The sequence below is a fragment of the Callithrix jacchus genome, chromosome 7 (genome assembly GCF_049354715.1).
Source record: "Callithrix jacchus isolate 240 chromosome 7, calJac240_pri, whole genome shotgun sequence".
In the NCBI taxonomy this organism is placed as follows: Eukaryota; Metazoa; Chordata; class Mammalia; order Primates; family Cebidae; genus Callithrix; species Callithrix jacchus.
Window position 1 is genome coordinate 58,018,891 of NC_133508.1, and position 26,810 is coordinate 58,045,700.

Consider the following 26,810-nt stretch of genomic DNA (forward strand, 5'->3'; position numbering starts at 1 on the left):
GGTCAGGAGATCGAGACCATCCTGGTCAACAAGGTGAAGCCCCGTCTCTACTAAAAATACAAAAATTAGCTGGGCATGGTAGCGTGTGCCTGTAGTCCCAGCTACTAGGGAGGCTGAGGCAGGAGAATTGCTTGAACCCAGAAGGCAGAGGTTGCAGTGAGCCAAGATAGTGTCACTGCACTCCAGTCTGGGTAACAGCGAAACTCCGTCTCAAAAAAAAAAAAAAAATAGGCTGAGCCCAGTGGCTCACGCCAGCACTTTGGGAGGCGAGGCAAGTGGATCACGAGGTCAAGAGATCGAGACCATCCTGGTCAACATGGTGAAACCCCGTCTCTACTAAAAACCAAAAAAATTAGCTGGGCATGGCGGCGCGTGCCTATAATCCCAGCTACTCAGGAGGCTGAGGCAGGAGAATTGCCTGAACCCAGGAGGCGGAGTTTGCGGTGAGCCGAGATAGTGCCATTGCACTCCAGCCTGGGTAACAAGAGTGAAACTGTCTCAAAAAAAAAAAAAAAAAAAACACAAGGGCCAGATGCAGTGCTCAGGCATAATCCCAACACTTTGGAAAAAAAATTACATGATACCCTGTGATAACCTAAAAGTGTACTGGAAACTGATAAAAAGAATGAAAATGGAAAATCAGAACCAAATTTAAAAAAACCCTACTTTTTAATTCTTAAATGCTTGCACCAAGAATTTTGATAAACAATAACAAATGTTTGTTGTGCTGTGTTCACAAAGACGTAAGTCAAGTACATTTCCCAGGACAGAGATGAGTAATGCTACCACCTCAGAAACTACGTAATATTCAAAAGTTTACAAAGTATTTTATCTTTCACTATTCCACTTAATCACTACAATCCTTTGGAAAGGGGAGGGAGATATTATTTCCCCCAATTTACAGATGAGAAAACAAGAACTCAAGGTTATGGGATTTGCCCATGATCACATAGCTTTGCTGAGTCAACATTCATATCCCAAGTTTTAGACTTTACCCCAGAGCCTAAGTAAACAGAAATATTTTTAAAGGGTATACTGAATCAAAACTACTAATATTATTTGTTCAAATTCTTCAACTGTACAAACCAGTAAAAAATTAAGAAGGAAATGGAAGATATCTAATAATTAAGAGAATTGTTAAGTTGGCTGGGTACGGTGACTCACACCTGTAATCCCAAATGTAAGCATTTGGGAGGCCAAGGCAGGCAGATCACCCGAGGTGAGGAGTTCAACACCAGCCTGGCCAACATGGTGAAACTCCGTCTCTACTAAAAACACAAAAATTAGCCAGGTGTGGTGGCCCGTGCCTATAGTCCCAGCTGCTCGTGAAGCTGAGGCCAGAGAATCGCCTGAACCCAGGAGGTGGAGGTTACAGTGAGCTGAGATCATGTCACTGCACTCCAGTCAGGTGACAGAGCGAGACTCCGCCTCAAAAAAAAAAAAATTAGCATATAAGAAAAAACTTAATCTTCTGATCACACTTTGGTACTATGGCTCAAATCACAGCTGCTACATAGAAAATACATTATTAAAAAAAAAAAAAAGCCATGTATGGTGGCTCGTGCCAGTAATCCTAGCACTTTGGGAGGACAGGGTGGGAAAATTATCCAGGTGCCGGGAACGGTGGCTTCCAAGTATTTGGGACTATAGGCATGATGGGCATGTGCCACCATATCTGCCTAATTTTTTTTTTTTTTTTGAGACAGTCTTGCTGTGTTGCCCAGGCTGGAGTGCAGTGGCATGATCTCAGCTCACTGCAACCTCTGCCTCCTGGGTTAAAGCAATTTTCCTGCCTCAGCCTTCAGTGTAGCTGGGATTACAGGCACCTGCCATCATGCCTGGCTAATTTTTTGGAGATGAGGGTTTCACCATGTATCCCAAGCTGGTCTTGAACTCCTGACCTCAGGTGATCCACTTGCTTGGTCTCCCAAAGTGCTGAGATCACAGGCATGAGCCACCGTTCCCGGCGCCTGGATAATTTTTCAGTTTTTGAAGAGATGGTCTAACTATGTTGCCCAGCCTGGGCTTAAACTCCAACCCTCAGTTAATCTTCCCACCCTGTCCTCCCAAAGTGCTAGGATTACTGGCATAAGCCACCATACATGGCTTTTTATTTTTAAAAAAAGATGATGGCTTGTTGAAAGAACACAGAAATCAACCTGAAGGAATTCCTGATGGCCAAAGCTAGAACAATCTGAGTAACAAAACAAACTATGATAGTACCAGATTTTAATCCATAAAATAAAATATATAGCCATGAATCCACAGTAATATGAATAATAAATGAATAATAAATAAATGGAGAAAAGAAAGCTCTTTCTCACAGAATTGCAATCAATAAATGTAGAATTAAAGAGTGAAATAGAAAGTCTCAATTAGGCAACCACAAAGGTAAGAAATGTTGCAGACAAGATTCACCAGTTGATAAAATTAAGAACCAAAGTTTGAGAAGATTCTAGCATTATTTGCAAACTCATGAAATATCTCCCACAAGATACTTATGAACTACAAAAGGAAAGAGAAGAACTCCACAATAGAAAAACTAGCAAGATGCCAACTTAATCAAGTAGTCAAGGTAATCATCACCATTCTGACATCAAGAATCTTCTGATATGGGGCACTGAGAAGGAATGCATAACCTCACCCCATTCATGAGAAAACATCAAACAAATCCAAACTGAGGGATACCCTATAAAACAATGAATCAATAATCTTCCAAAAGGGTCAAAGTCACAAAAGATAAGGAAAGTCAGAGGAATAGTTACAAACCAGAAGAGACTAAAGAGAAATAACTAAATGCAATTAGGATCCTGAAACAGAAAAAGGACATTAGGAGTCTCTCCTTTCCAGCACAGTACAAGAGTAGAGTACGAGCTACAGTACTGGGAGTCATGGCAGGAAAAGCGTTTAGAAAGTTTCTTAGGCCTGGCCAGGTGGGGTGGCTCATGCCTGTAATCACAGCACTTTGGAAGGCCAAGGTGGGCAGATTATGAGGTCAGGAGATCGAGACCATCCTGGCCATGGTGAAACCCCGTCTCTACTAAAATACAAAATTAGCCAGGTGGGGTGGTGCGCGCCTGTAGTCCCAGCTACTCAGGAGGCTGAGGCAGGGGAATCGCCTGAATCTGGGAGACAGAGGTTGCAGTGAGCTGAGATCTTGCCACTGCACTCCAGCCTGGTGAAAAGAGCAAGACTCCGTCTCAAAAATAAATAAATAAATATAAGAAAGAAAGAAAATTTCTTAGGTCTGTAATCCCAGCACTTTGGAAGGTGAAGTTGGGTCGATCACTTGAGGTCAGAAGTTCATGACCAGCATGGCCAACATGGTGAAAAACCGTCTCTACTACAAAAAATTAGCCAGAAGTGGTGGCACACGCCTGTAATCCCAGCTACTTGGGAGGGTGAGGCAGGAAAATCGCTTGAGCCCAGGAGGCAGAGGGAGCAGTGAGCATTGATCATGCCACTGTACTCCAGCTTGGGCAAGAGAGAAAGACTCCGTCTCAAAAAAAAAAGTTTCTTCCTCTTTAAGCGTTGGTTGAAAACAAGTGCCACTGAAATCGTAACCAAAGGAAGCATTATCCTTTCAGAAAAATCTCAAAGAAAAGTATGGCAAGCAACACCAGTAACTGCTGGATTAGGCTCTGAAGGAAAGGGTAGAGAGAGATTCAACCAGTCAGTGTAAAAACTGGAGATAAGGCCGGGCCCAGTGGCTCACGCCTGTAATCCCAGCACTTTGGGAGGCCGAGGCGGGTGGATCACGAGGTCAAGAGATCGAGACCATCCTGGTCGACATGGTGAAACCGCGTCTCTACTAAAAATACAAAAAATTAGCTGGGCACGGTAGTACGTGCCTGTAATCCCAGGTACTCAGGAGGCTGAGGCAGGAGAATTGCCTCAACCCAGGAGGCGGAGGTTGCGGTGAGCCGAGATCGTGCCATTGCACTCCAGCCTGGGTAACAAGAGCGAAACTCCGTCTCAAAAAAAAAAAAAACTGGAGATAAAGTTCTTCCAGAATACAGAGGTGCCAAACAGCTCTAGATGACAAGGATTATTCATTTAGACATGGTGACACTCTCAGAAAGTACATAAACTGAAATAAATCACTATTGAAATGGCATCAGCGTGAAGCTACCCATTCCACTAAAGTTCTGATATCATTCATCATGTAAATAATTTCCATGTCTGTCTTTTATATAAACTAATGATATCTAAACTAATTCAAAGCAAGTGGAGTTCAACACCAATCTGGCAAACACGGAGAAACAATATCTCTACTAAAATTACAAATTAGCCAGGTATGGTGGTGGGCACCTGTCATCCTAGCTACTCCAGAGGCAGAAGAATCACTTGAACCCAGGAGGTGGAGGTTGCAGTGAGCTGAGCTGAGATCGCACCACAGCACTTCAGCCTGGGCAATAGAGCAAGACACCATTAAGAAAAAAAAAAAAAGGCCAAGCACAGTGGTTCACGCCTATAATCCCAGCATTGTGGGAGGCCAAGGCGGGCCGATCACTTGATGTCAGGAGTTCAAGACAAGACTGACCAACATGGTGAAACCCTGTCTCTACTAAAAATATGAAAATACAAAATTTAACTGGGTATGGTGGCACATACCTGTAATCCCAGCTACTTGGGAGGCTGAGGTGACAGAATCACTTGAGCCCAGGGGGCAGAGGTTGCAGTGAGCTATCATGCCACTGCACTCCAGCCTGGGTGATAGAGCATGACTCTGTCTCAAAACAAAAAAAATTTCCAAATGAAAATATGTAAATGAAAAAAAGAAAAGAAAAAGGACATGAGTGGAAAACAGGTAAAATCTTAATAAGGCCTGTAGTTTAGTTGATAATAGTGTATCAGTGTTGATTTCCTGTTCTTGATAACCTTACAATGTTATGAAAAATGTCAGCATTAGGGAAAGGAGGTCAGGGATATAAGAGAAAAGAGAATTCATCCTACTATTTTCACAACTTTTCCTTAACTCTAAAATTAGTTCAGACCAAGCATGGTGGCTCACACCTGTAATCCCAGCACTTTGGAAGGCCAAAGTGGTTGGATCAGTTGAGGTCAGGAGATCGAGACCAGCCTAGCCAACATGGTGAAACCTCATTTTCAGTAGAGTACTAAAAATATAAAAATTAGCTGGGTGTGGTAGCACATGCCTGTAATGCCTGCTACTCTGCAGGCCAAGGCAGAGGAATCACTTGAAACTGCAAGGTGGAGGTTGCAGTGAGCCAAGATCGTGCCATTGCACTCTGGCCTGGGGGACAAGAGCAAAACTCCATCTCAAAAAAAAAAAAAGATGGCTGGGTGAGATGGCTCACACCTGTAATCCCAGCACTTGGGGAGGCTGAGGTGGGCAAATCACGAGGTCAAGAGACTGAGACCATCCTAACCAACACAATGAAATCTTGTCTCTACTAAAATACAAAAATTAACTGGGCATGGTGGCACGCACCTGTAGTCCCAGCTACTCCAGAGGCTGAGGCAGGAGAAATGCTTGAACCTGGAAGGCGGAGATCGCACCACTGCACTCCAAGCCTGGTGCCTGGCAACAGAACAAGACACTGTCTCAAAAAAAGAAAAAAAAAAAAGATTCCTAATTGTCTAAGCTATGTAATGGTTACTAGGTGGGGATAACCATATAATTTACAATCCAAACCAGGACCATTACAAGAGAAACAGGATCTATTAGCAGATCACTGGTCAGTGTTGTTAACGACCTCAAATAACTTTGAACTGGCATGAACTTTATGCTCAAGCAAGTTGTCCTTACGTCCTCTCGGCCTCTGGAACAAAGACAGGAAAGGGGGCAGAGAGTGAACCAGAAAACTTGTTTCCAGCTTAGAAAAATCACTGGTTCATGGTGGTACCCTTCAAACACATTTCTTTTTAAATTTACTAAGTGTCTACTATGTGTAAAGGAAAAATAAGCTAATGCATACTTACGTTTGGATCCTTTGTTTTTTTTTTTTTGAGAGGGAGTATTGCTCTGTCACCCAGGCTGGAGTGCACTGTCGCAATCTCCGCTCACTGCAACCTCCACCTCCCAGGTTCCAGCAATTCTCCTGCCTCAGGCACCCCAGTAGCTGGGACTACAGGTGCGCACCACCATGTCCAGCTAATTTTTTGTATTTTTAATAGAGACAGCACTTCATGGTGTTAGCTAGGATTGTCTCAATCTCCCGACCTCATGATCTGCCCGCCTCAGCCTCCCAAGGTGCTGGGATTACAGGCATGAGTCACCACACCTGGCCTATGATTTTTCTAATGAAGATCAAGAATGAAATCAGTGACATTCAAGAGCCACATTCGGCTTCCATTGCCTTACCTAAAATGTATCACATTTAAGTACACTCACCCAGTCACACAATATAAAAGGTAATAAGCTAAGGTCAAGTGCTCCGTTGACTGCTTTGAAACAGCATTTATTCCAGGAAGTTGGACTGCTTCCAAATTCTAATATTTCTGAAAAAGATCAACAATCTAATACTGGGAGCATCAGACGACTACATTAGCCTCAAAGACTCAACAATATTAATTAGGTACTTGATGCCATTAAAATTATACATGGACTAATTAAGACCCACTTCCTGTGACTAAGAGCTAAGCTAGAGACATGCATAATAATTTAAAACTTAAAAAGTAGATATAATCTGACAAAACCAGCAACTCCACTCATTCCCACTTCCCAATTTTAACTGAAGAGTTTTTTTGTGGAAAGTCTTTATCCAAAACAAATAAAATGTTTTTATTACACTGAAAGGTAATAACCTCTTCTTTAATTCAGTCTTTTCCTAAACAGCAAAAAGAACCCCGCTAACAAGAGATTAAGCAGTATTTCCCAATTTTGTTTTTTGTTGTTGTTTTTTGTTTTGTTTTTTTGAGACAGTTTGGCTCTGCAGCCCAGGCTGCAGTACAGTGGCGCCATCTCAGCTCACTGCAGCCTCTGCCTCCCAGGTTCAAGCGATTCTCCTGCCTCAGCCTCCCAAGTAGCTGGAATTATGGGCACGTGCTACCACATCCAGCTAATTTTTATATTTTCTTTTTAGTAGAGACGGAGTTTATCCATCTCGGCCAGGCTGGTCTCAAACTCCTGATCTCAGGTGATCTGCCCACCTCAGGCTCCCAAAGTGCTGGGATTACATGCATGAGCCACGGTGCCTGGCCCCAATTTTGTTTCTGCATAACATAGACATTAGAATAGCCTGAGAGTATAACTTCATATAAAAATCAATTTCAACTTGACAGAACTAACACTCTATGCAAAATCCAAAAACCTAAGAATTTGTAACTCACAATTTCAATTATTTACAGGACAACAAAATAGCCAAATGCTTATACTTCATTTTTTTACAAAACTATCACTGCCTAACAGTAATTTATCTTAATAATAAAAGCAGGTAACACTTGTTTTCTGGTCATTAAAAAAATGATAGAAATAGTCAAAGTTCATTTATCCAATAGGCTATATTTTATAAATAGCACACCTCACTAAATCTCAAGCACTTAATGGATTATGTGACCTTAACATGCAAGTCTGGGCTGGGTGGCTCATGCCTTTAATTGCAACACTTTGGGAAGCCAAGGCAGGAATCACCTGAGCCCAGCAGTTTGAAACATGACTGGGCAACACAGTGAGACTTTGTCTCTACTGAAAATAAAAAACTAGCCAGGAGTGGTGACTCGTACTCATACCTATAAGGTGAGGCCAAGGTGGGCAAATCACTTGAACCCAGGAATTGGAGATGAACCTGGGCAACATGGCAAAATCCCATCTCTACAAAAACTGCAAAAAGTAGCTGGGTGTAGTGGTGCACACATGCAGTTAGTCCCAGCTACTAGGGAAGCTTAGGTGGGAGGGCTCCTTGAGCTCAGGAGTTCGAGGCTGCAGTGAGCTCTGATTGTGTCATTACACTCCAGCCTGGGTGACAGAGAGAGACCTCCAGAAAATGAAAAGATAACCCACTAAATGAGAAAAAATACCCGCAAATCCGTTATCTGTTAAACAACTTATATTCAGAATATATAAAGCACTCTTACAACTGAACAATAAAAAGACATATGGGCCGGGCGCGGTGGCTCAAGCCTGTACTCCCAGCACTTTGGGAGGTCGAGGCGGGTGGATCACGAGGTCAAGAGATCGAGACCATCCTGGTCAACATGGTGAAACCCCGTCTCTACTAAAAATACAAAAAATTAGCTGGACATGGTGGCGCACGCCTGTAATCCCAGCTACTCGGGAGGCTAAGGCAGCAGAATTGCCTGAACCCAGGAGGCGGAGGTTGCGGTGAGCCGAGATCACGCCGTTGCACTCCAGCCTGGGTAACGAGCGAAACTCCGTCCCAAAAAAAAAAAAAAAAAAAAAAGGACATATAACCCAATTAACAACTGGACAAAGGATGTGTATAGATAATTCCCCATAATTGACAAATGGCCAGATAACAGCGAAAACATGCTCAGCTCCATTAGCCATCAGGGAAATAGAAATCAAAATCACAATGAGATACCACTTCACACCCAATAGGATGGCTTATAATTAAAACAACAGATAATGACAGGTGTTGGCAACGATGTAGAAAAACTGAAATCCTCATATGCTCTTGGCAAAATGGTGGTGCAGCCACTTTGGAAAACATTTTGGCAGTTCCTCAAAATGTTAAACATGGAGTTATCTCATATAACCCAGCAACTGTACCCCAAGATATATACTCAAGAGAAATTACAGGGCCGGGTGCGGTGGCTCAAGCCTGTAATCCCAGCACTTTGGGAGGCCGAGGCGGGTGGATCACGAGGTCAAGAGATCGAGACCATCCTGCTCAACATGGTGAAACCCCGTCTCTACTAAATATACAAAAAATTAGCTGGGCACGGTGGCGCGTGCCTGTAATCCCAGCTACTCAGGAGGCTGAGGCAGGAGAATTGCCTGATCCCAGGAGGCGGAGGTTGCGGTGAGCCGAGATGGCGCCATTGCACTCCAGCCTGGGTAACAAGAGTGAAACTCCGTCTCAAAAAAAAAAAAAAAAAAAAAAAAAAAAAAAAAAAAAAAAGAGAAATTACAACATAACATCCATACGAAAACATCCATGAATGTTCACAGCAAAATCATTCAGAGCCAAAAATCTTATCCAACATTTTGGTTATTCATTATCCAAAGGCCAAAAAGTTGAAACAACCCAAATGTCCAAGGCATATGGAATATTAATCAACAATTTTTAAAATGAAGTACTAATACATGGTTATAACACAGATGAACCCTGAAAACATATGCTGAGAGAAACAAATCACAAAATAAAAACACACATTAGTCCACTTCTCTACAAAGTTCAAAATAGACAGATACATAGAGGCAGCAAGCAGACTTGGACTTGCCTAGGACAGGGAGAATTGGAGGAAAATGGGGAGTCAAACAGATTCCTTTGGGGAGTGACAAAAATATTCTAAAATTGTGGTGGTGATTGTACAATTCTCGACTAGTTCTGAATAGACTCAAAAACCACTGAATCGTACACTCTAAATGGGTGACTCGTATGGTATGTGGATTACATCTTAATAAAGCTGTTCTTTTAAACAAGTAATGGTTTCACATAGCTGAAGTCTAACTTCCTCTTCTTTTATTTATTCAAAGTGCTCTAGAATCTGGATCCATTATCTTGACTATTCTACCAAGAGATTCCTCCATTCCAACCACATAGATCCAAATTCTTAGAACACAGCATACACTATACTTGCTTCAAAGCCCAAATCTTTGTTCATGCTGATCACCCATTCATCATAATCCACTCTCCTCTGCCTATCCCAAACCCTGACTATAGTATTAAACTCTTTTTTCTTTTTAAAATTCATCCATCCATGCCAGGCTCAGTGATTCATACCTGTAAGCCTGGCACTTTGGTAGGACAAAGAGAAAGGATCCCGGGAGCCCAGGAGTTTGAGATCAACCTGGGCAACAAACTGAGAGCTCATCTCTACAAAAAAAATTCAAAAATTAGCCAGGTATAGTGGTGTGTGTCTGTGGTCCCAGCTGCACGAGAGGTTGAGGCAGGAGGACTGCTTGAGCCCAGGACGTCAAAGCTACAGTGAGCTGTAATTTTGCCACCGCATTCCAGCCTGAGTGACACAGCCAGACCCCATCTCAAAAAAGTGAATAAATAAACCGGGCGCAGTGGCTTGTGCCTGTAATCCTAGCACTTTGGGAGGCTGAGGGGGGCACTTCACTTGAGGTCAGGAGTTCAAGACCAGCCTGGCCAATGATAGTGAAACCTATGTCTACTAAAAATACAAAACTTGGCCAGGCGTGGTGACGCATACCTGTAATCCCAGAGGTACTTGGGAGGCTGAGGCACGAAAATCACTTGAATCTGGGAGATAGAAGTTACAGTGAGCTAGATCGAGATGGCACCACTACAGTCCAGCCTGGGTGACAGAACAACACCTTGTCTCAAAAAATATGTTTTTTTAATTAATTAATTCATCCTCCCATTCAAGTTTTTTTTTTGGGGGGGGGTGGTTTTTTGAGACAGGGATTTACTCTGTCACCCAGGCTGGAGTGCAGCAGTGCGATTATGGCTTACTGCAGCCTCGACCTCCTGGGCTCAAGCAATCCTCCGACCTTAGCCTTCCAAGTAGCTGGGACTACAGGTATGTGCCACCAAGCCTGGCTAATTTTTGTATAGACAAGATTTCGTCATGTCATCCAGGATGGTCTCAAACTCCTGAACTCAAGCAATCCACCTACCTTGGGCTCCTGAAGTGCTGGGATTACAGGCCAAATTCTCCAGCCAAGTTCTTTTTCTTATATATTATTTACTAGGACCCAGAAAAAAAAGGTCAGGAATCATCTCATTCACACTTTCTTATGTTCCTTCAAGGTTCAGTCCTTTCCATTCTCAATGTAAAAGCAATGTATTCTGTTTTGAAACTGACTGTATTCCTTTTCTATTCCCACCTAATTTTCTCTCCTTATTCCAAAATTCTGTTCATTCCCACACTTCAATCCTCTTTCCCTTATCCCACATGAATCCCCATGGTCTTTTCCTCCTTCCTTCAATCGCTCCTTATAATACTAACACCTCCTGAAAACCAACGATGGTTCTCGCCTGTAATCCCAGGACTTTGGGAAGCCAAGACAGGTGGATCATCTGAGGTCAGGAGTTCAAGACCAGCCTGACCAATACATAAACAGGCTACGTGCAGTGGCTCATGCCTGTAATCCCAGTACTTTGGAAGACCAAGGTCAGGAGTTCAAGACCAGCCTGGCCAACATGGCAAAACCCTGCCTCTACTAAAAATACAAGAATTCGCCGGGTGTGGTGGCGGGCACTTGTAATCCCAGCTACTCTGGAGGCTGAGGCAGGGGAATTGCTTGAACCCTAGAGGCAGAGGTTGCAATGAGCCAAGATCGCAACATTGCAATCCAGCCTAGATGACAGAGTGAGACTCTGTCTAAAAAAAAATTAGGACTCTGGCTCCCAGCCTTTTTAAAAACTCAGTATACTTGAACAAAGATGAACTTATAGAAATAATAAAGAAATGTAAATTATTATACGGGAAAAACACTCGGGATGTTACATTGAGTTTTAATCTTGTAAATAATGCAAAACATTACAGGAACAATAACTCAAAGATGTTTGACTTGATAAAGGTTTGAACATTCCTCTTTGTAATGTGCAGTTATAACTTCTAAGCTAAAAGCCAAATGTGAAAAAATATTCCCAAGAAAAACATTCCTAAGAAACAAAAAGTTCTTATATTCCAAATAGATATAGAATAAAACTATTCAAGAAGTATCTCTTGGCTGGGTGTCGTGGCTCTTGCCTGTAATCCCAACACTTTGGGAGGTCAAGGTGGACAGATCACTTGAGGTCAGGAGCTTGAGACCAGCCTGGCCAACATGGTGAAATCCCATATCTACAACAAATACAAAAAATTAACTGGGCATAATGGCAGGCACCTGTAATCCCAGCTATTCAGGAGGCTGAGACAGGAGAATCACTTGACCCAGGAGGTGAAGGTTGCAGTGAGCTGAAATCATGCCACTACACTGCAGCCTGGGCGACAGAGTGAGGCTCCATCTCAATTTAAAAAAAAAAAACACACACACCTCTTTTTATTTTTTTTAGGACAGTCTTGCTCTTTCACCCAGGCTGGTATGCAATGGCATGATCAGGTCTCACTGCAGGCTCAACCTTCTGGGCCCAAGCAAGCCTCCAGCCTCAGCCTCCTGAGTAGCAGGGACTATAGGCATGCACTGCCAAGCCTGGCAAACTATTTTTTAATTTTTAGTCTCATTAGGTTGCCCAGGCTGGTCTCAAACTCCTAGACTCAAGTGATCCTTCCACCCCAGCCTCCCAAAGTACTGGTATTACAGGCTTGAGCCACAACACCTGGCCAAAAAAAGTACTTTTCACGGCAAGTACTTAGGTAACAAATTAAGCAAGATACAAAATTATGTACGTAATCTGACTTTATGTTACAAAAATTTATCTCCACTAATATTAACATCCACAGAAAAAAAGATTGGAAAAGAAAAGCACCAAAATGTTAAAAGTGGTTATCTCACCTAGGCACAGGGACACATGCCTAAAATCCCAACGTAACACTTTGGGAGGCCGAGGTGAGCAGATGGCTTGAGCCCAGGAGTTTGAGACCAGCCTGGGTAACATGGCAAAACTCCGTCTCTACCCAAAAATAGCTAGGCATGGTAGCACACACCTGTAGTCCCAGCTCCTTGGGAGGCTGAGGTGGGAGGACTGCTTGAGCCCAAGATGTCAAGGTTGTAGTGTGTCATGACTGTGCCTCTTAAAAAAAAAAAAAGTGGCCACGTGCAGTGGCTCATGCCTATAATCCCAGCACTTTGGGAGGCTGAGGCGGGTGGATCACCTGAGGTCAGGAGTTCAAGACCATCCTGGCCAACATGGTGAAACCCCGTCTCTACCAAAAATACAAAAATCAGTCAGGTATGGTAGCACATGCCTATAATCTCAGCTACACAGGAGGCTGAGGCAGAATTGCTTGAATTCGGGAGGCAGAGGTTGCAGTGAGCCTAGACTGTGTGCCACTGTACTTCAGCCTGGGCAACAGAGCAAGACTGTCTCAAAAAAAAAAAAATTGTTCTCTCTACTAATAAGATTATGAGTGATTTTTACTTTTCTAAGTCCTTTTCAAAATTTCTGATTTGTTTTGTTCATATGACCAGAAAATAAGTTTTAATAATATTAAAATAAGTTTTAAAAGATATATATTTTACTACACCTTGTTCCTCTTCGGCATTTATACCACCCCTAATCCTGAGTATTTACACGTACTTCAAATACAACTCAGGCACTTCAGATGGCTTTGTTAACTGGGTCAATGCCATTCCATCTGAAAGGAAATTACAGAACTATTTTCAATTCAATTATACATCACTGCAAAATATTTGAGGGCAGCTCTGAATGCTGTAAGTGAGTTGTGATGCCATCTATATTAGCCCTAAAACTCATCTTCAAATTGATTCCTGAAGTCCAACACACTTAACATTTCTCTTAATAAATATTTACAGACTGCCAACTGTCTGTCGAGCACTATTCTAGGTGCTAGCAATTCAACAGTGAACAACACAAACAAAAATCTCTGCCTTTATGGAGTTTACATTCTGTTAACAAGATTCAATGTCTTCTAAGAGTGAGGCAGCACACAATGGGCTCAAAAAAGTACAAAACAGGCCAGGTGCAGTGGCTCATGCCTACAATCCCGGCACTCTGGGAGGTTGAGATGGGTGGATCACTTGAGGTCAGAAGTTCGAGACCAGCCTGGCCAACATGGTGAAACCCCACCTCTACCCAAAATACAAAAATTAGCTGGGTATGATGGCACCCCTCTGTAACCCCAGCTACTAGGGAAGCTGAGGCAGGAGAATCTCTTGAACCCAGGAGGCAGAGGTTGCAGTGAGCCAAGATTGCACCACTGTACTCCAGCCTGGACAACAGAGACTCTGTCTCAAAAAAAAAAAAAAGTACAAAACAATTACTAGTTAATAAAGATCATGGCGGGGCATGGTCGCTCATGCCTATAATCTCAGCACTTCGGGAGGTCAAGGCAGATGGATCGCTTGAGGTCAGGAGTTCTAGAACAGCCTGGCCAACATGGCAAAATCCATCTCTACTAAAAATACAAAAATTGGCTGGGTGGGGTGGATTATATAGGAATAATATATAATCACATCTATAATCACAACTACTCTACTCGGGAGTCTGAGGCATGAGAATCACCTGAACCTGGGGGGCAGAGGTTACAGTGAGCCAAGATCACGCCACTGCACTCCAGCCTGGGTGACAGAGCAAGAACCTGTCTCAAAAAAAAGGATAATAAAAACCAACAAATTTCAAATGCACTTAAAATAGTTTAAACTATCTCAAATTTCAGCTGAGCTACAGGAGATTGAAAAATTCCTTTTGGTTGGCAGCAAGCCAAAGAACTGGAAGCCATTTGAGAATTCAGAAGTAGCTTGGGATCCCGCAATATTTCATCCATGTAAGTCTCAGCAGCAGTTTATCCATTGCTTAAAGTCATATGCATGGCTAATAATCAGGAAATAGTTTACTATTATATTAGCTCAAAGTATTATTCATTAGGTAAAAATAGATTGTGTCACACCACAGCACCACAGAAGTTTATTCCAGAACTTACTTTCCCTCCTATCTCATAATGAACTAACTGTATCATCATCCAGAACAAGCTAGCAAATGACCATGGCAACCTTATTTTATTGTCTCACACTATCTCACTAACTATACATATATAGTCTATATAGTCTTTACCACTACATATAGTCTTCACCACTAAAATTATAGAGGTGTTTCAGTCTCTTTGGCTGAATCTAACATTAACAAGCCAAAAACCAGAAGCAGCTTATAGAAGCAAATTGCTTTGGCTTTGCTCCATATTAGTATCTTCTAATATCAATAAGCCATCACAGAAACATGTCACTTACCATCAGACAAAGAAACCATTCACTGGTTTCTGTAAATCCCTCCCCTCGACTTGCAAGAATAAAACAAATCTCAAAGCACAATCAGAATCATAAACAATTACAATTCAAGAAAATCACTGAATAAATGAGTCTAGTCCCTACATTTCAAAGAAGGGATAACCAATGCCTGGGGCAGTTATGTAGCTAGTCCAAGATAAGACATCTATTACAATGAAAGAACTAAACTGAAATCCAGATTTTTTTGCCTCCAAATCACGTGCATTTCTCAATCACCAAGGTAAATCTAATTCCATTTTAAGGCTAGCAAGTATTGTCTCTAAGTCAAAGTCTAGTATCAAAAGGGCAAGATTATTATGAGATGCAGTAGGAAGGAGACCAGGAATAGACCAACCATACATCAGATCAGGTATGTACCTCCTTCTCATACACTAACTCCTCAGACTGTGATGCAGAAAATACTTTAAATTTGTAGCAATTGTATGTGACCGTCACTTCCTCTGGTACCTCCTCTAGCAAAAAAAAAAAAAAAGCCTGAAACGTGACTACTCCATTTATTAAAATTCTATGCAGCAACAACCGAATTGGGAAAAGTAGGCTGGCAGAAGGGAAAGCTATATAAACCTGGGTTAATTCTTACTCATTCTTCTAATTTAGCTGAGATGTCAACTTCTTTTAGAAAGCCCTACCTCCTTCCCCACACTACTCTCATAGAAGAGTGATCCCGGTACTTGCCTCTTGGCATTTTGTCTACCCGTCTGGACCAAGTTCTTTGAGGGCATTCTACCTTAGCTCTTTAATCCTAGATCTAGCACTGAGTGTAACACACAGTAAGTGCTGAATTAATGAATTAATAAATTTGCCACATCTATTGAAGCCTCAACATAAATGGCAAAATGTGGCAATCCTCTCCATTAATTTAAGATGTGGTTTTCAAACATTTTTTAGAAGATGTTTTATTTTGTTTTAAGACGGAGTCTCACTCTGTAGCCCAGGCTGGAGTGCAGTGGTGCAATCTTGGCTCACTGCAACCTCCACCTCCCAGGTTCAAGTGATTCTCCTGCCTCAGCCTCCTGAGTAGCTGGGATTACAGGCAGGCACCACCACACCCGGCTAATTTTTGTATTTTTAGTAGAGACTGCAGGACCGGGTGTGGTGGCTCAATGCCTGCAACTCCAGCAGTTTGGGAGGCCAAGGCAGGCAGATCACCTGAAGCCAGGAGCTCAAGAACAGCCTGGTCAACATGGCAAAACCCAGTCTCTACTAAAAATACAAAAATTAGCCAGGCACAGTGGCACGTGCACATAATCCCAGCTACTCAGGAGGCTGAAGTAGGAGAATCAATTGAACCTGGGAGGTCGAGGTTGTAGTGAGCCAAGATTGCACCACTACACTCCAACCTGGGCGACAGAGCAAGACTTTGTCTCAAAAAAAAGTAACATAAAAATTAAAAATGTTATCAGAAACCCCAATGTGGAAAAGCAATGCATCTGTCCTTAGTTGGTTTAAACTCTCATGGTTTGATAGAAAATACTTCACTTTGATCAATTCTTGACTTTCTAGCTAAGATCAGGTATAGCAAATACCTTACTCTGAAACTCATAAACCTAGAACAGGAAGTAGCAGCAACTGAGCTATAACTCAGTCATCTGAGTAACTTTCTTCCTTATCTCCATCTTGTATCTGTTACCCTCTGTCCTCCTATAGGAGGATCTGTACTGAATATTTGAAGTTTTCTTAATGATGGGGCTTAGGAGCAGAAAGACTGCCAACCACTAAATGAGCTATAGAATTCTAGTTGCTAATTATAATGGCATTCCACTTGAGGCCTTGCTAACTTCAAGCAGGAACACGCACTCAATCAACAGGCCTATGTCTTAAGGGTCAATAAGGTAAATATAACCTACTTGTCTATCAGTATGTGGCTATGAGCTAATTAAAACAAAGTACAGTATCATTGTGTTCTAGATTACTCCACAGAACCTCATTTCTGTATACAGACCTTCCCCTGGCTCTCAAATATAGGAGAATATTCTTCCTCCCATTCTCACATACAGGCTTGGTAAGAAACAGCCAAGCATAGTAAAAAAGGCATTCATGGGCTTTGGAGTCAGTCATACCAGTCTGAATCACAGACCACCATTTACTAGGAGAACCCTGGAAACATTACTTCTCTGCACTTCAGTTTCCTCATCTGTAAAATACAGACAATACCGACTACCTTATTAAAGTTTTCCAGGGAATTAAATAAACTCATGCACGTCTGGCTCCCAGAATAGTAGGAACTCAATGAATAAGTACTATTATTAATTATTCAGATTTAGCTTTGGTAGAGAGGCAAAAAAAAAAAAAAAAAAAGACAAAAATATTATTGGCTTCAGCCTGTAAGATAAAACTGAAAATCAATACAGAAAAAGGAAAACTATAATACCAAAAAAAAGCAACAGGAATAGTGGTTTTTAATATATACATGTCATATATCTATGACAAACTACCTAAGAACATGAGTTATTTTCTGGTTGTTACAGGTCTTTCTCAAATTTAGCTCCTGCAAAGAACCCACTGCCTGATTTTCTTAACTATATTAGCTGCCCCAAAACAGTAACTAGACTCCCCAGTGTCAGCAACCCTGACAGAAATTACACCCTGAAGTCTTTCCATAACGAGAGAACACTGTGTATTCATAACAAACTGCAAAGTTGTTCAAGTCAGAACTACTTGGATACCTAAATTCAAACTCATTTATCTTGAATTATCTGAAGGGTGAGCAATTACAATCTAAAGAGCTAGCCTTTTAAGAGGTACCCAGGAACCCCCCTGAAAACGTAAACAACAGTTTCTATGTATGCACAGTGTTCTGTGGAAAGGGTCCATATAGCTTTCATCAAAATGTAAAAATTGTTTGTTACCCAGAAAAGGTTAAGAATCACTGTTAATGTTCTCCACAGAGCCTCTTGGAACCACGTAAGGGTAAGTTGGTGTGAGCATATCTCAAGGCAAATATTGTAAAGTGCTAATTTCATAACCTATAAACTTCATGCTGGATTATGTTATGAAATCTATGCCTATTTCTCCATTCCTTTAGCACTTTTCATATCAGAGTTTTTCTTTTTCCAGCCTGCCCTCTGCCAGGCCCCCCATCATCTGCTTCTTTTATGCCAAAGGCCATTACCTGAAATGGCCTTATGGGTACCGCCATGCAATATTGATACCTACTTTGAAGCAAGTTCCAGTTTACATTCAAATTCACTATTGCTAACATTTCTTATTTCTGATTTGTCACTTGAACACTACGTATAAATGAAGGACATGGTGCCATGCAAATCTTTCTATTTTTACAAATGTAAAATACTGTCTGGCCAGGTGCAGTGGCTCACGCCTGTAATTCCAGCACTTTGGGAGGCTGATGACGCCCTACAAAAAATTACCTGGGAGTGGTGGCACACGCCTGTAATCCCAGCTACTCAAGAGGCTGAGGCATGAGAATCACTTGAACCCAGGAGGCAGAGGTTGCAGTGAGCTGAGATCGCACCACTGCACTCCAGCCTGGGCAACAAGACTGAGACTGGGGGCGGGGGGCGGGGGGCGGGTGACTGACTGAACTTATTAATTCAATGCAAACACAACCATACCCATATATTTTGAGTGTCTGGAGATATATTCAAGCCATGAAAAGTGAAACTCCAGCTAAGCACTCCTGCCAAGATGCTTAAATGTTATCAACTTACTGAACAATGACAACTTGCGTCAAATACAAACTCCCATACTCCCTCAGGGTAGAAAAGTAGAACTGCTCTATTTCAATCCTTTTAAATCAATATCCCATTACCAATTGATAACACTTCACCACTGGTATATGTTCCGATGAAATCTACAACCTACACTTCATTTGCTGTTCATATAAAATTTTCCATTTTTGCAATTGTAACCTTTCAGTGTGTAAAAGCAAAGAGAAAATATTAAAAGCTGTGAAACACATCAAGAGGAAGATTAACTTTAGCTTCAATGGCATGAGGCAAACTAAAAACTTAAAGCCACATAAAACTAAGTATTCCATATTACTACAAATAGGTTTAAATGCTCTATACTGGAAATTACCCTTAAATTTATCTATTTAACAACTGCTTTTTATTCAAAAGAAAACTAAGTTTCAGCTTTTGTAACTACTTGTATGTTGCAACCAACTCAGAGCTTTTATAAGTCCTTCTATGAAATGCACTGAGAAAAAGTATACTTGAAACACTTATGTCACAACTCTTTGTGTCCCAAAAAGCCACCAAATTCACCAAGCAGTGTCACATTCAGCACTGCAGTTCTTACTACTTTGTATATCAAGGACACCTACCATAGGTTTCCCTTCATTTCTGTTTAATTGCCTAAACAGCTCAAAGATGCAGGTAATGAGTAATTTACTTGGTGGTACAATTCAGAAACTTAAAAGTCCTAACCGAGTATAGGCAATCAAGGTAAAAAAATGAAATTAGAAAGTAATTTAAACTGACAAATTATTAAAATAGGTTTAAGAGATCCATCACTGAACTCTGCCTTGAAGTAAGCAAACCAGTCAACCTTACCCCTTCTCCCCTCACCATAAAGCAGCTAGAGACATTGACCAAAACTAACCATGTTTTCTATAAGCAACACTAAGTTATCATTACACTTTCTCATCGGTGAGCAACTCCTAATTGAACAGAATCATGCAGGATTAAAACATTATTAAATCAGTACACACATCACACTGGAATGGAATTCATCTTTGCACTGCGCCACGGTGCCTGGATTGAAAAACGTGAACTATATTTAAAGAACAGAGAAAACGACACTTGACAGAAACCAAACAATGACCTGAAATGACTCTAAGGGAGATTGTTTTCCCTTCTCAAAGTAATCTATACAGACAAGAATCAAACTACAGTCTGTGAAATAATCTGGGGACCTCACAGCAGTTAGCTTCTAACTTGCTCAAACACACACCCTACAATCTCTACAAGTCAAACACACGATGACACAAATACAAAAACACAACACATCTAACATCCAATCATTATTTATTGATTTACACATATACAGTGGGTGTAGGGAGGAGGGGATGCATTATGAAATGTTATTCTCAGGTACGCAATACCTTTCTAAATCTCCGTGGAATTCATGAATTCAACGTTTTACCCTCACCGTCTAGTTTTTGACTAAAAGACCAAGTCTTTTCAATCAAAGCTGTCCAAAATTCTACTATCGAGCAAGTAACATGAAATTAGAAACATTCAATACTAGACTTTCCTCCAGAAGCCCTGACAACTCTCTAGACATCAGGCCTATGAAGAGTAAATTAAAGCCCATTAAAAATATTCAGCTTAACACAAATCTTCCAAGAAGTGACACTTTTGTGGGTGATGGGTAATGTCAGTGAACTTCCTCTTCCTTTAAAAAGGTCAAAGACAGGGAAGCGTCCAGCGTCACATTTCCTCAGATCTCGTTCTACCACAAACCACATCACAACTCTCCCATTTCTAAAAAAAATTATCCAGAGGGGCTGCTTTCTGTACATTTTCACCTTACACTGAAAATCCAACTTACCTCGGAAACGAGCTGATTAGTTTTAAACAAGAAATTCACCGATAAAGTTTATTATGTACTAATAGTAATTAGGAAAGCCCACTGCGCCCCACTGTAGGGGGCGCCGAGGGGAGGTGAGGAGTAGGAGGGTGTAATCCTCACAATAATCAGAGAAAAGCCTTCCCTGCAGGGTTGGTCCCAGGCACCAAGCAAATTCTGCCCAATAAAGGGAGGGAGGGTACCTTAGGGAAGGAGGAGGGGTGAAGGGTCCCCCAGCTCTAAAAGGAAGGGGCTGCAGAAGCATGGACAAGTGGAGCTAGCTTTCACAGTACTACATAAGGTCTGAGGTTCCCTCTGCAGTGCTGCCGCCAGGCACCCCAAAAGCTCCGGCCAAGCCCAATGCAGGAGGGGCTTGAGCGGCAGCCCCCTTCCTGGCTGGGCTGTGGCGGTCCGCAGGAAGGTCCCCTGGGCTGCGGGGTCCCCCTGGGCTGCGACGACGACAACCGAAGGGCCGACAGGAAGGTGAAAAGGATACTGTTGGGGCGCCTGGGTCTGGAGGGCCCTGATGTTCGGGTGAGGAGGGGGGGCCGCCGCCGCCGCCGCCGCTGCTGCTGCCGCCGCCGCCGGGTGAGGAGGCGGTACCACTGCTGCCGCCGCCGCCGCCGCCGCTCCGGTGCCGGGTCCGGTTCCTGCTGCAGTCGCTGTGCCTGATTTCAGAGCCGGTTTCTGCGGTAAACTCATGGCAAAGCGAAGCCACCAACCCCCCCAGAGCAGGACCGGGCGCGCCGGGGTGCAGGGGCCAGGGACAGCGGGGGGGCGGGATGGGGGCAGACCCGGGGAGGCGGCGGGAGCTGGGGGCTGGGGGGAGCCTGGGAGGAGGAGGAGGAGGGGGCCGGGGCCGGTCACACACGCCCGACGCCGCCGCCGCCGCCGCCGCCGCCTCCGCCGCCGCCGCCGCCGGCAGCAGCAGCCGCCCCGCGGGCCAGCACCACCGGCTGCCGGTCTCCGTGACAACGCGACCCCAGGGGGGGGGCCGGACCCGGCGGGGGCAGGAGGCGGAGAGACCGGACCTTTCACGGCAATATCCTCATGGGCCGGCAGCGGGGGATCTTTATCCCCCTCCCCGGGGGAAGCGGCACCCTTCTCGGTAGCGGGGCTCAGGCGATGCCGGCGGATTTTCTTCACTCAACGAGCAGAGCATCCAACATGGCGCTGCGGCCGCCTCCAGCAGTCCGGCAGGACGGCCGCTCGGAAAACTTCGTGCTTTTTCGGAATAGCTCGGGAGGCCGATGGTGGGAAGCCTCTTCGGTTCTTTCCGGAGACTGAGAGGGGTCGGGGTTCTTCGGAGACACTCGGGTGCGCCTTCGGCCTCCGTTCGGGAGCGCTCAGTGGCTAACTCGCTTCCTCGGCAAAGATCGGCGACGGGGCTTCTCGGGCTTGCTACCGCGCGGGTGCGGGGCAGAGGCAGAGACCAAAGGCGAGGTCTGGCCTGCGAGAGTCCTTTCCTACCGCCCAGCCTCGAAAAACAATGGTAATGGCCCCTGGTAATGGAGCCTGCTGTTTGCTGGATCCTGCCTGCAGGGACGGAAAAGCAGTGGTGAGGCGAGAAACCCCGGTTACTGGGGAAGGAACCGCTTAACCGGAATGGAACCTGCTGGGTAGGGACCCGCTGCCGGGACTTCGCATAACCAATGCTACCCTCCTGCCCTTAACCACGCATTTCACACCCATTGTGTCGACACTTCTTCCTCAGACGCTCTGAGAGGTGAATGGAATGAGGAGACCCATTTCCATAGGACACTGAGAGGAAAAGTGACTGGCCCAAGGTCACCCTGCAGGGGAAAGGACAGTGCCCAAATCTAAATGCCACCTTCGTCCGGATGAACCTTGCCACCTCCCAAGTTGGCTGGGGACATGATCTGAGCCGCCATATCTAATGAGCAGCCTTAACTGAACTCTGCGGATGAATTCTAACCTAGGCCTTCCCCAGGACTGGAGCACCCTTTGACCAGCAGCCAGTGATCAGCTCCCCAGTGTCCTATGCTGGGTGACATTTGTTGATAAGGATTTTCTTCCCAGCTAGACCTGCCAAGATCACTCCCAGCCCCACCCCCCAGCAGGGGCCTTGTCTTAAGCATAGTAACATTGAGTGGGAAAGAAGGGCAGGCATCCGCCAGGCGCAGAGGCTCACACCTGTAATCCCAGCACTTTAGGATGCCTAGGTGGGTGGATCACTTGAGGTCAGGTGTTCGAGACCAACCTTGCCAATATGGTGAAACCCCGTCTCTACTAAAAATACAAAAATTAGCCGGACGTGGTGGCAAGCACCTGTAATCCCAGCTACTGGGGAGGCTGAAGCAGGAGAATCGCTTGAACCCAGGAGGCGGAGGTTGCAGTGATCCGAGATAGTCCCATTGCACTCCAGCCTGGCAACAGAGTAGACTCCATCTCAAAAAAAAAAAAAAAAAAAAAAGAATGGCAGGCATCATGGAGCAATCAAGTTTTAATAATAGTTACCAGACATAGCACTAAGCACTGTACCCTTCCTTTTCACTACGTGAAATACGTAGTATCCATTTTACAAATGAATAAACTGAGACTGGGGAGGCTCAATACCATCACACAAGAGAAAAGCTGAGAAAATTATGACTCAAAATGCACAGAAGACTTTCCCGAGGTCGCATGAACAGTGTGGTTGGCAGAGCTAAGATTAGAGTCTAGTTCTGCTATCCTGCTTCACACTGCCTTCCTTTGTTGTTGCTGTTGTTTTTGAGACGGAGTCTCGCTCTTGTTGCCCAGGCTGGAGTGCAATGGCAGGATCTTGGCTCACCGCAACCTCGGTCTCCCAGGTTCAAGTGATTCTCCTGCCTCAGCCACCTGAGTAGCTGGGATTACATGCATGTGCCAGCACGCCTGGCTAATTTTGTATTTTTAGTAGAGAAAGGGCAGGACTTCGCATAACCAATGCTACCCTCCTGCCCTTAACCACGCATTTCACACCCATTGTGTCAACACTTCTTCCTCAGACGCTCTGAGAGGTGAATGGAATGAGGAGACCCATTTCCATAGGACACTGAGAGGAAAAGTGACTGGCCCAAGGTCACCCTGCAGGGGAAAGGACAGAGCCTAAATCTAAATGCCACCTTCGTCTGGATGAACCTTGCCACCTCCCAAGTTGGCTGGGGACATGATCTGAGCCGCCCTGGACCCGCAGGTTCCTGGGTAGGAACCTGCGGGTCCCTACCCAGCAGGTTCCATTCCGGTTAAGCGGTTCCTTCCCCAGTAACCGGGGTTTCTCGCCTCGCCACTCCTCCTTGTTGGTCAAGCTGGTCTCAAACTCCCGACCTCAGGTGATCTGCCCACCTTGGCCTCCCAAAGTGCTGGGATTACAGGTGTGAGCCACCTTGCCCAGCCTGTTGTTTTTAATTCATACAAAGCTCTACACATATCAGATGCTTAATTCGAGACCATTCCTAGGAGCCCCAAATGCTCCTGCTGAGATAAAAGGGTATCTGAAAGAGAGTGATACGTATCTGAAAGAGAGTGATACTACAACCCCCTACAGCGTTTTTCTAGGTAGGGCTCCACAGTTTCTGACATTGAAAAGGAAGCCTCATCCCCCATCTCCAGACTGGAAGACAGCAGCTACTTCATACTGTGGCATCTTAAACTGTCTGGATTTGTAACACCTGATTATTTAGGATGGGATTTTCTGCTCCTCTCCCGGCATGACTGGCTTCAGGAAGAATTCCCTAGCAGTCCTTCAGTTCCACAGATTCTGCTTTCATTTTCTGAGATCTCAGCCTTCCTTATCCCAATCAAAACCTGCTTCCAGGAAAGGATTTGACTTCTCATTTACACTAGGGTGATAACAGGCTGATAATTGCCTAATTGTTATTCTTTTCTGAGCTAGTTTCATTTTCTAATTTAACAATAGCTGTAAGCATCAGGTGATTACTGTGTGCCAGTCTTAGCTAAGCACTTTATGAACCTTATCTGTTTTAAAAGGGATAGACCTTGGGCAAAATAAGTCCCTGATAAGATTCTGGCCACAGGCAAACAATGGAGGATGTTTGTAGGGTGCAAAATCACAAAGATCGAGAGCTCTGTTCTTTCATCCAAAAGTGTGGTCCTGCTCAACACCTACCATTTGCACACAGCAGCTAATATATACATAGTTGTTTTGTTGTTGTTGTTGTTTTGAAACGGAATCTCGTTGTCTCCCAGTGAGAGGGTGATCTCAGCTCACTGCCACCTCCGCCTCCAGGTTCCAGTGATTCTCCTGCCTCAGCCTCCCAAGTAGCTGGGATTACAGGTGCACACCACCACACCCAGCTAATTTTTTGTATTTTTAGTAGAGTTGGGGTTTCACCATGTTGGCCAGGCTGGTCTCTAACTTCTGACCTCAAGTGATCCGCCTGCCTCTGCCTTCCACAGTGCTGGGATTATAAGCATGAGCCACTGTGCCTAGACTATTTATTTTTGAGACACGGTCTCAGGCTGGAGTGTAGTAGTGCATTCATGGTTCAGTGCAGCCTCGACTTCCCCGGGCTCATGTTATTCTCCCACCTCAGCCTCCTGAGCAGTTGGGATTACAGGTTGACACCACTATGCCCGGCTAATTTTTGTATTTTTTTGTAGTGACGGGTCTCACCGTGTAGCCAAGGCTGGTCTCAAACTCTTGGGCTCAAGGGATCTGCCCACCTCAGCCTCCCAAAGTGCTGGACTTACAGGTGTGAGCCACCAAGCAGTCCCTGCCTCTACAAATTTAAAAACTGAGATTCAAAGATGTGATCTCATAACTTTTAAGTAAATGTACACGGATTCCAACCCAAGGTATCTGACTCTAAGTCTGATTTGCCATGTTGCCTTCAACATAGCAACTTACCCACCATGGCCAGAGGTACTATCAACAAGAAAAGCTGATTTTAGCCAGGAGCGGTGGCTCATGCCTGTAATCCCAGCACTTTGGGAGGCTAAGATGGGTGGATTACCTGAGGTGAGAAGTTCAGGATGAGCCCGGCCAACATGGTGAAACTCCGTCCCTACTAAAAAATACAAAATTAGCTGGGTGTGGTGGCAGGCACCTGTACTCTCAACTACTAGGGAGGCTGAGACAGGAGAACTCCTTGAACCCAGGAGGCGGAGGTTGCAGTGAGCTGAGATCATGGCATTGCACTCCAGCCTGGACAACAAGAGCAAAACTCCATCTCAAAAAAATAAAGAAAAGCTGATTTTGTTAACTTTCCTGTTACCATTGCCTTTAGAATCCAGTCTAAATCTAAGGTCCTTCAGAGCCTGGGCTCTGCTTCCAACCTGCCACACTCCACCTCAAATCCAGAGCTGCAGCCACCTTCGTCAATTGAAAACAAGACCATTCTCCTTGCCCTGGCACCCATGTGCAGACCGTTGCTACTCCCTGTATCCCCACACTGTCCTCACTCCCCTTAGCCATTGGCCAATTCCTAATTCCTGATTCAAAGTTTGGCTCAAGCATTACCTCCTCAAGGCAGTCTTTTTTCATTCCCCAAGCTGAACTGGGGACCCTTCCTCTAGATCCCCTTGGCAGTGGATGCTTAAGTCTCAGGGCACTCTCCATGAGTGCAGCCACTGGAAGCAAATGACCTGAGTTTGATTCTCGGCCTTGCCATTGATTAAGTGTATGATCTCGGAGAAAGCACTTAATTTCTCCAACCCCTGGTTTTCTCATCTGTAAAAATAAAGAGGTTACCTCCTAGAGTTATCATGAGAAATAAAACAAATTCAGCCAGGCGGGGTGGCTCACGCTTGTAATCCCAGCACTTTGGGAGGCCGAGGTGGGCGGATCACAAGGTCAGAAATTTGAGACCAGCCTGGCCAACACAGTGAAATCTCTCTCTACTAAAAATACAAAAATGGGCTGGGCGTGGTGACAGGCACCTGTAATCCTAGCTACTCGGGAGACTGAGGCAGGAGAATTGCTTGAACCCGGGAAACAGAGGTTGCAGTGAGCTGAGTGCCACTGCACTCCAGCCAGGGCAACAGAGCTAGACTCCATTTCAAAAAATAAAATAAAACAAATGCAAAACACATAGCTCAGTCTCTGCCTCATAGTAATTCTTAGATACATTTTAGCTATTTTTATTCATTTATGCAGGGAGATTACTTAGTCTTTTTTTTTTTGAGACAGAGTTTCGCTCTTGTTGCCCAGGCTCTCGGCTCACCTCAACCTCTGCCTCCCAGGTTCAAGCAATTCTCCTGCCTCAGGCTCCTGAGTAGCTGGGATTACAGGCATGAACCACCACACCCA

General features: G+C 44.2%; 1 protein-coding gene across 39 annotated transcripts in view; it reads right to left on the reverse strand.

Moving 5' to 3' along the window:
* Positions 1-21,767, reverse strand: part of EIF4G3 (eukaryotic translation initiation factor 4 gamma 3) — a 390,720-nt gene extending 368,953 nt beyond the window's left edge. For 38 of the 39 annotated variants that reach the window (XM_078330654.1, XM_078330661.1, XM_078330664.1 and 35 more), the window contains exons 1-2: positions 21,592-21,767; positions 21,057-21,228 (exon numbers count right to left, since the gene is read on the reverse strand). Coding sequence is in view for 1 of the 39 variants with exons in the window: in XM_035308033.3 (XP_035163924.3) it covers positions 21,057-21,262 (206 nt within the window). In the remaining 38 variants the exon portion in view is untranslated. Of the gene's footprint in view, positions 1-21,056; positions 21,285-21,591 lie in introns of those variants that run through there. The other variant, XM_035308033.3, reaches the window with a different exon arrangement.
* Positions 21,768-26,810: the final 5,043 nt, after the last annotated feature.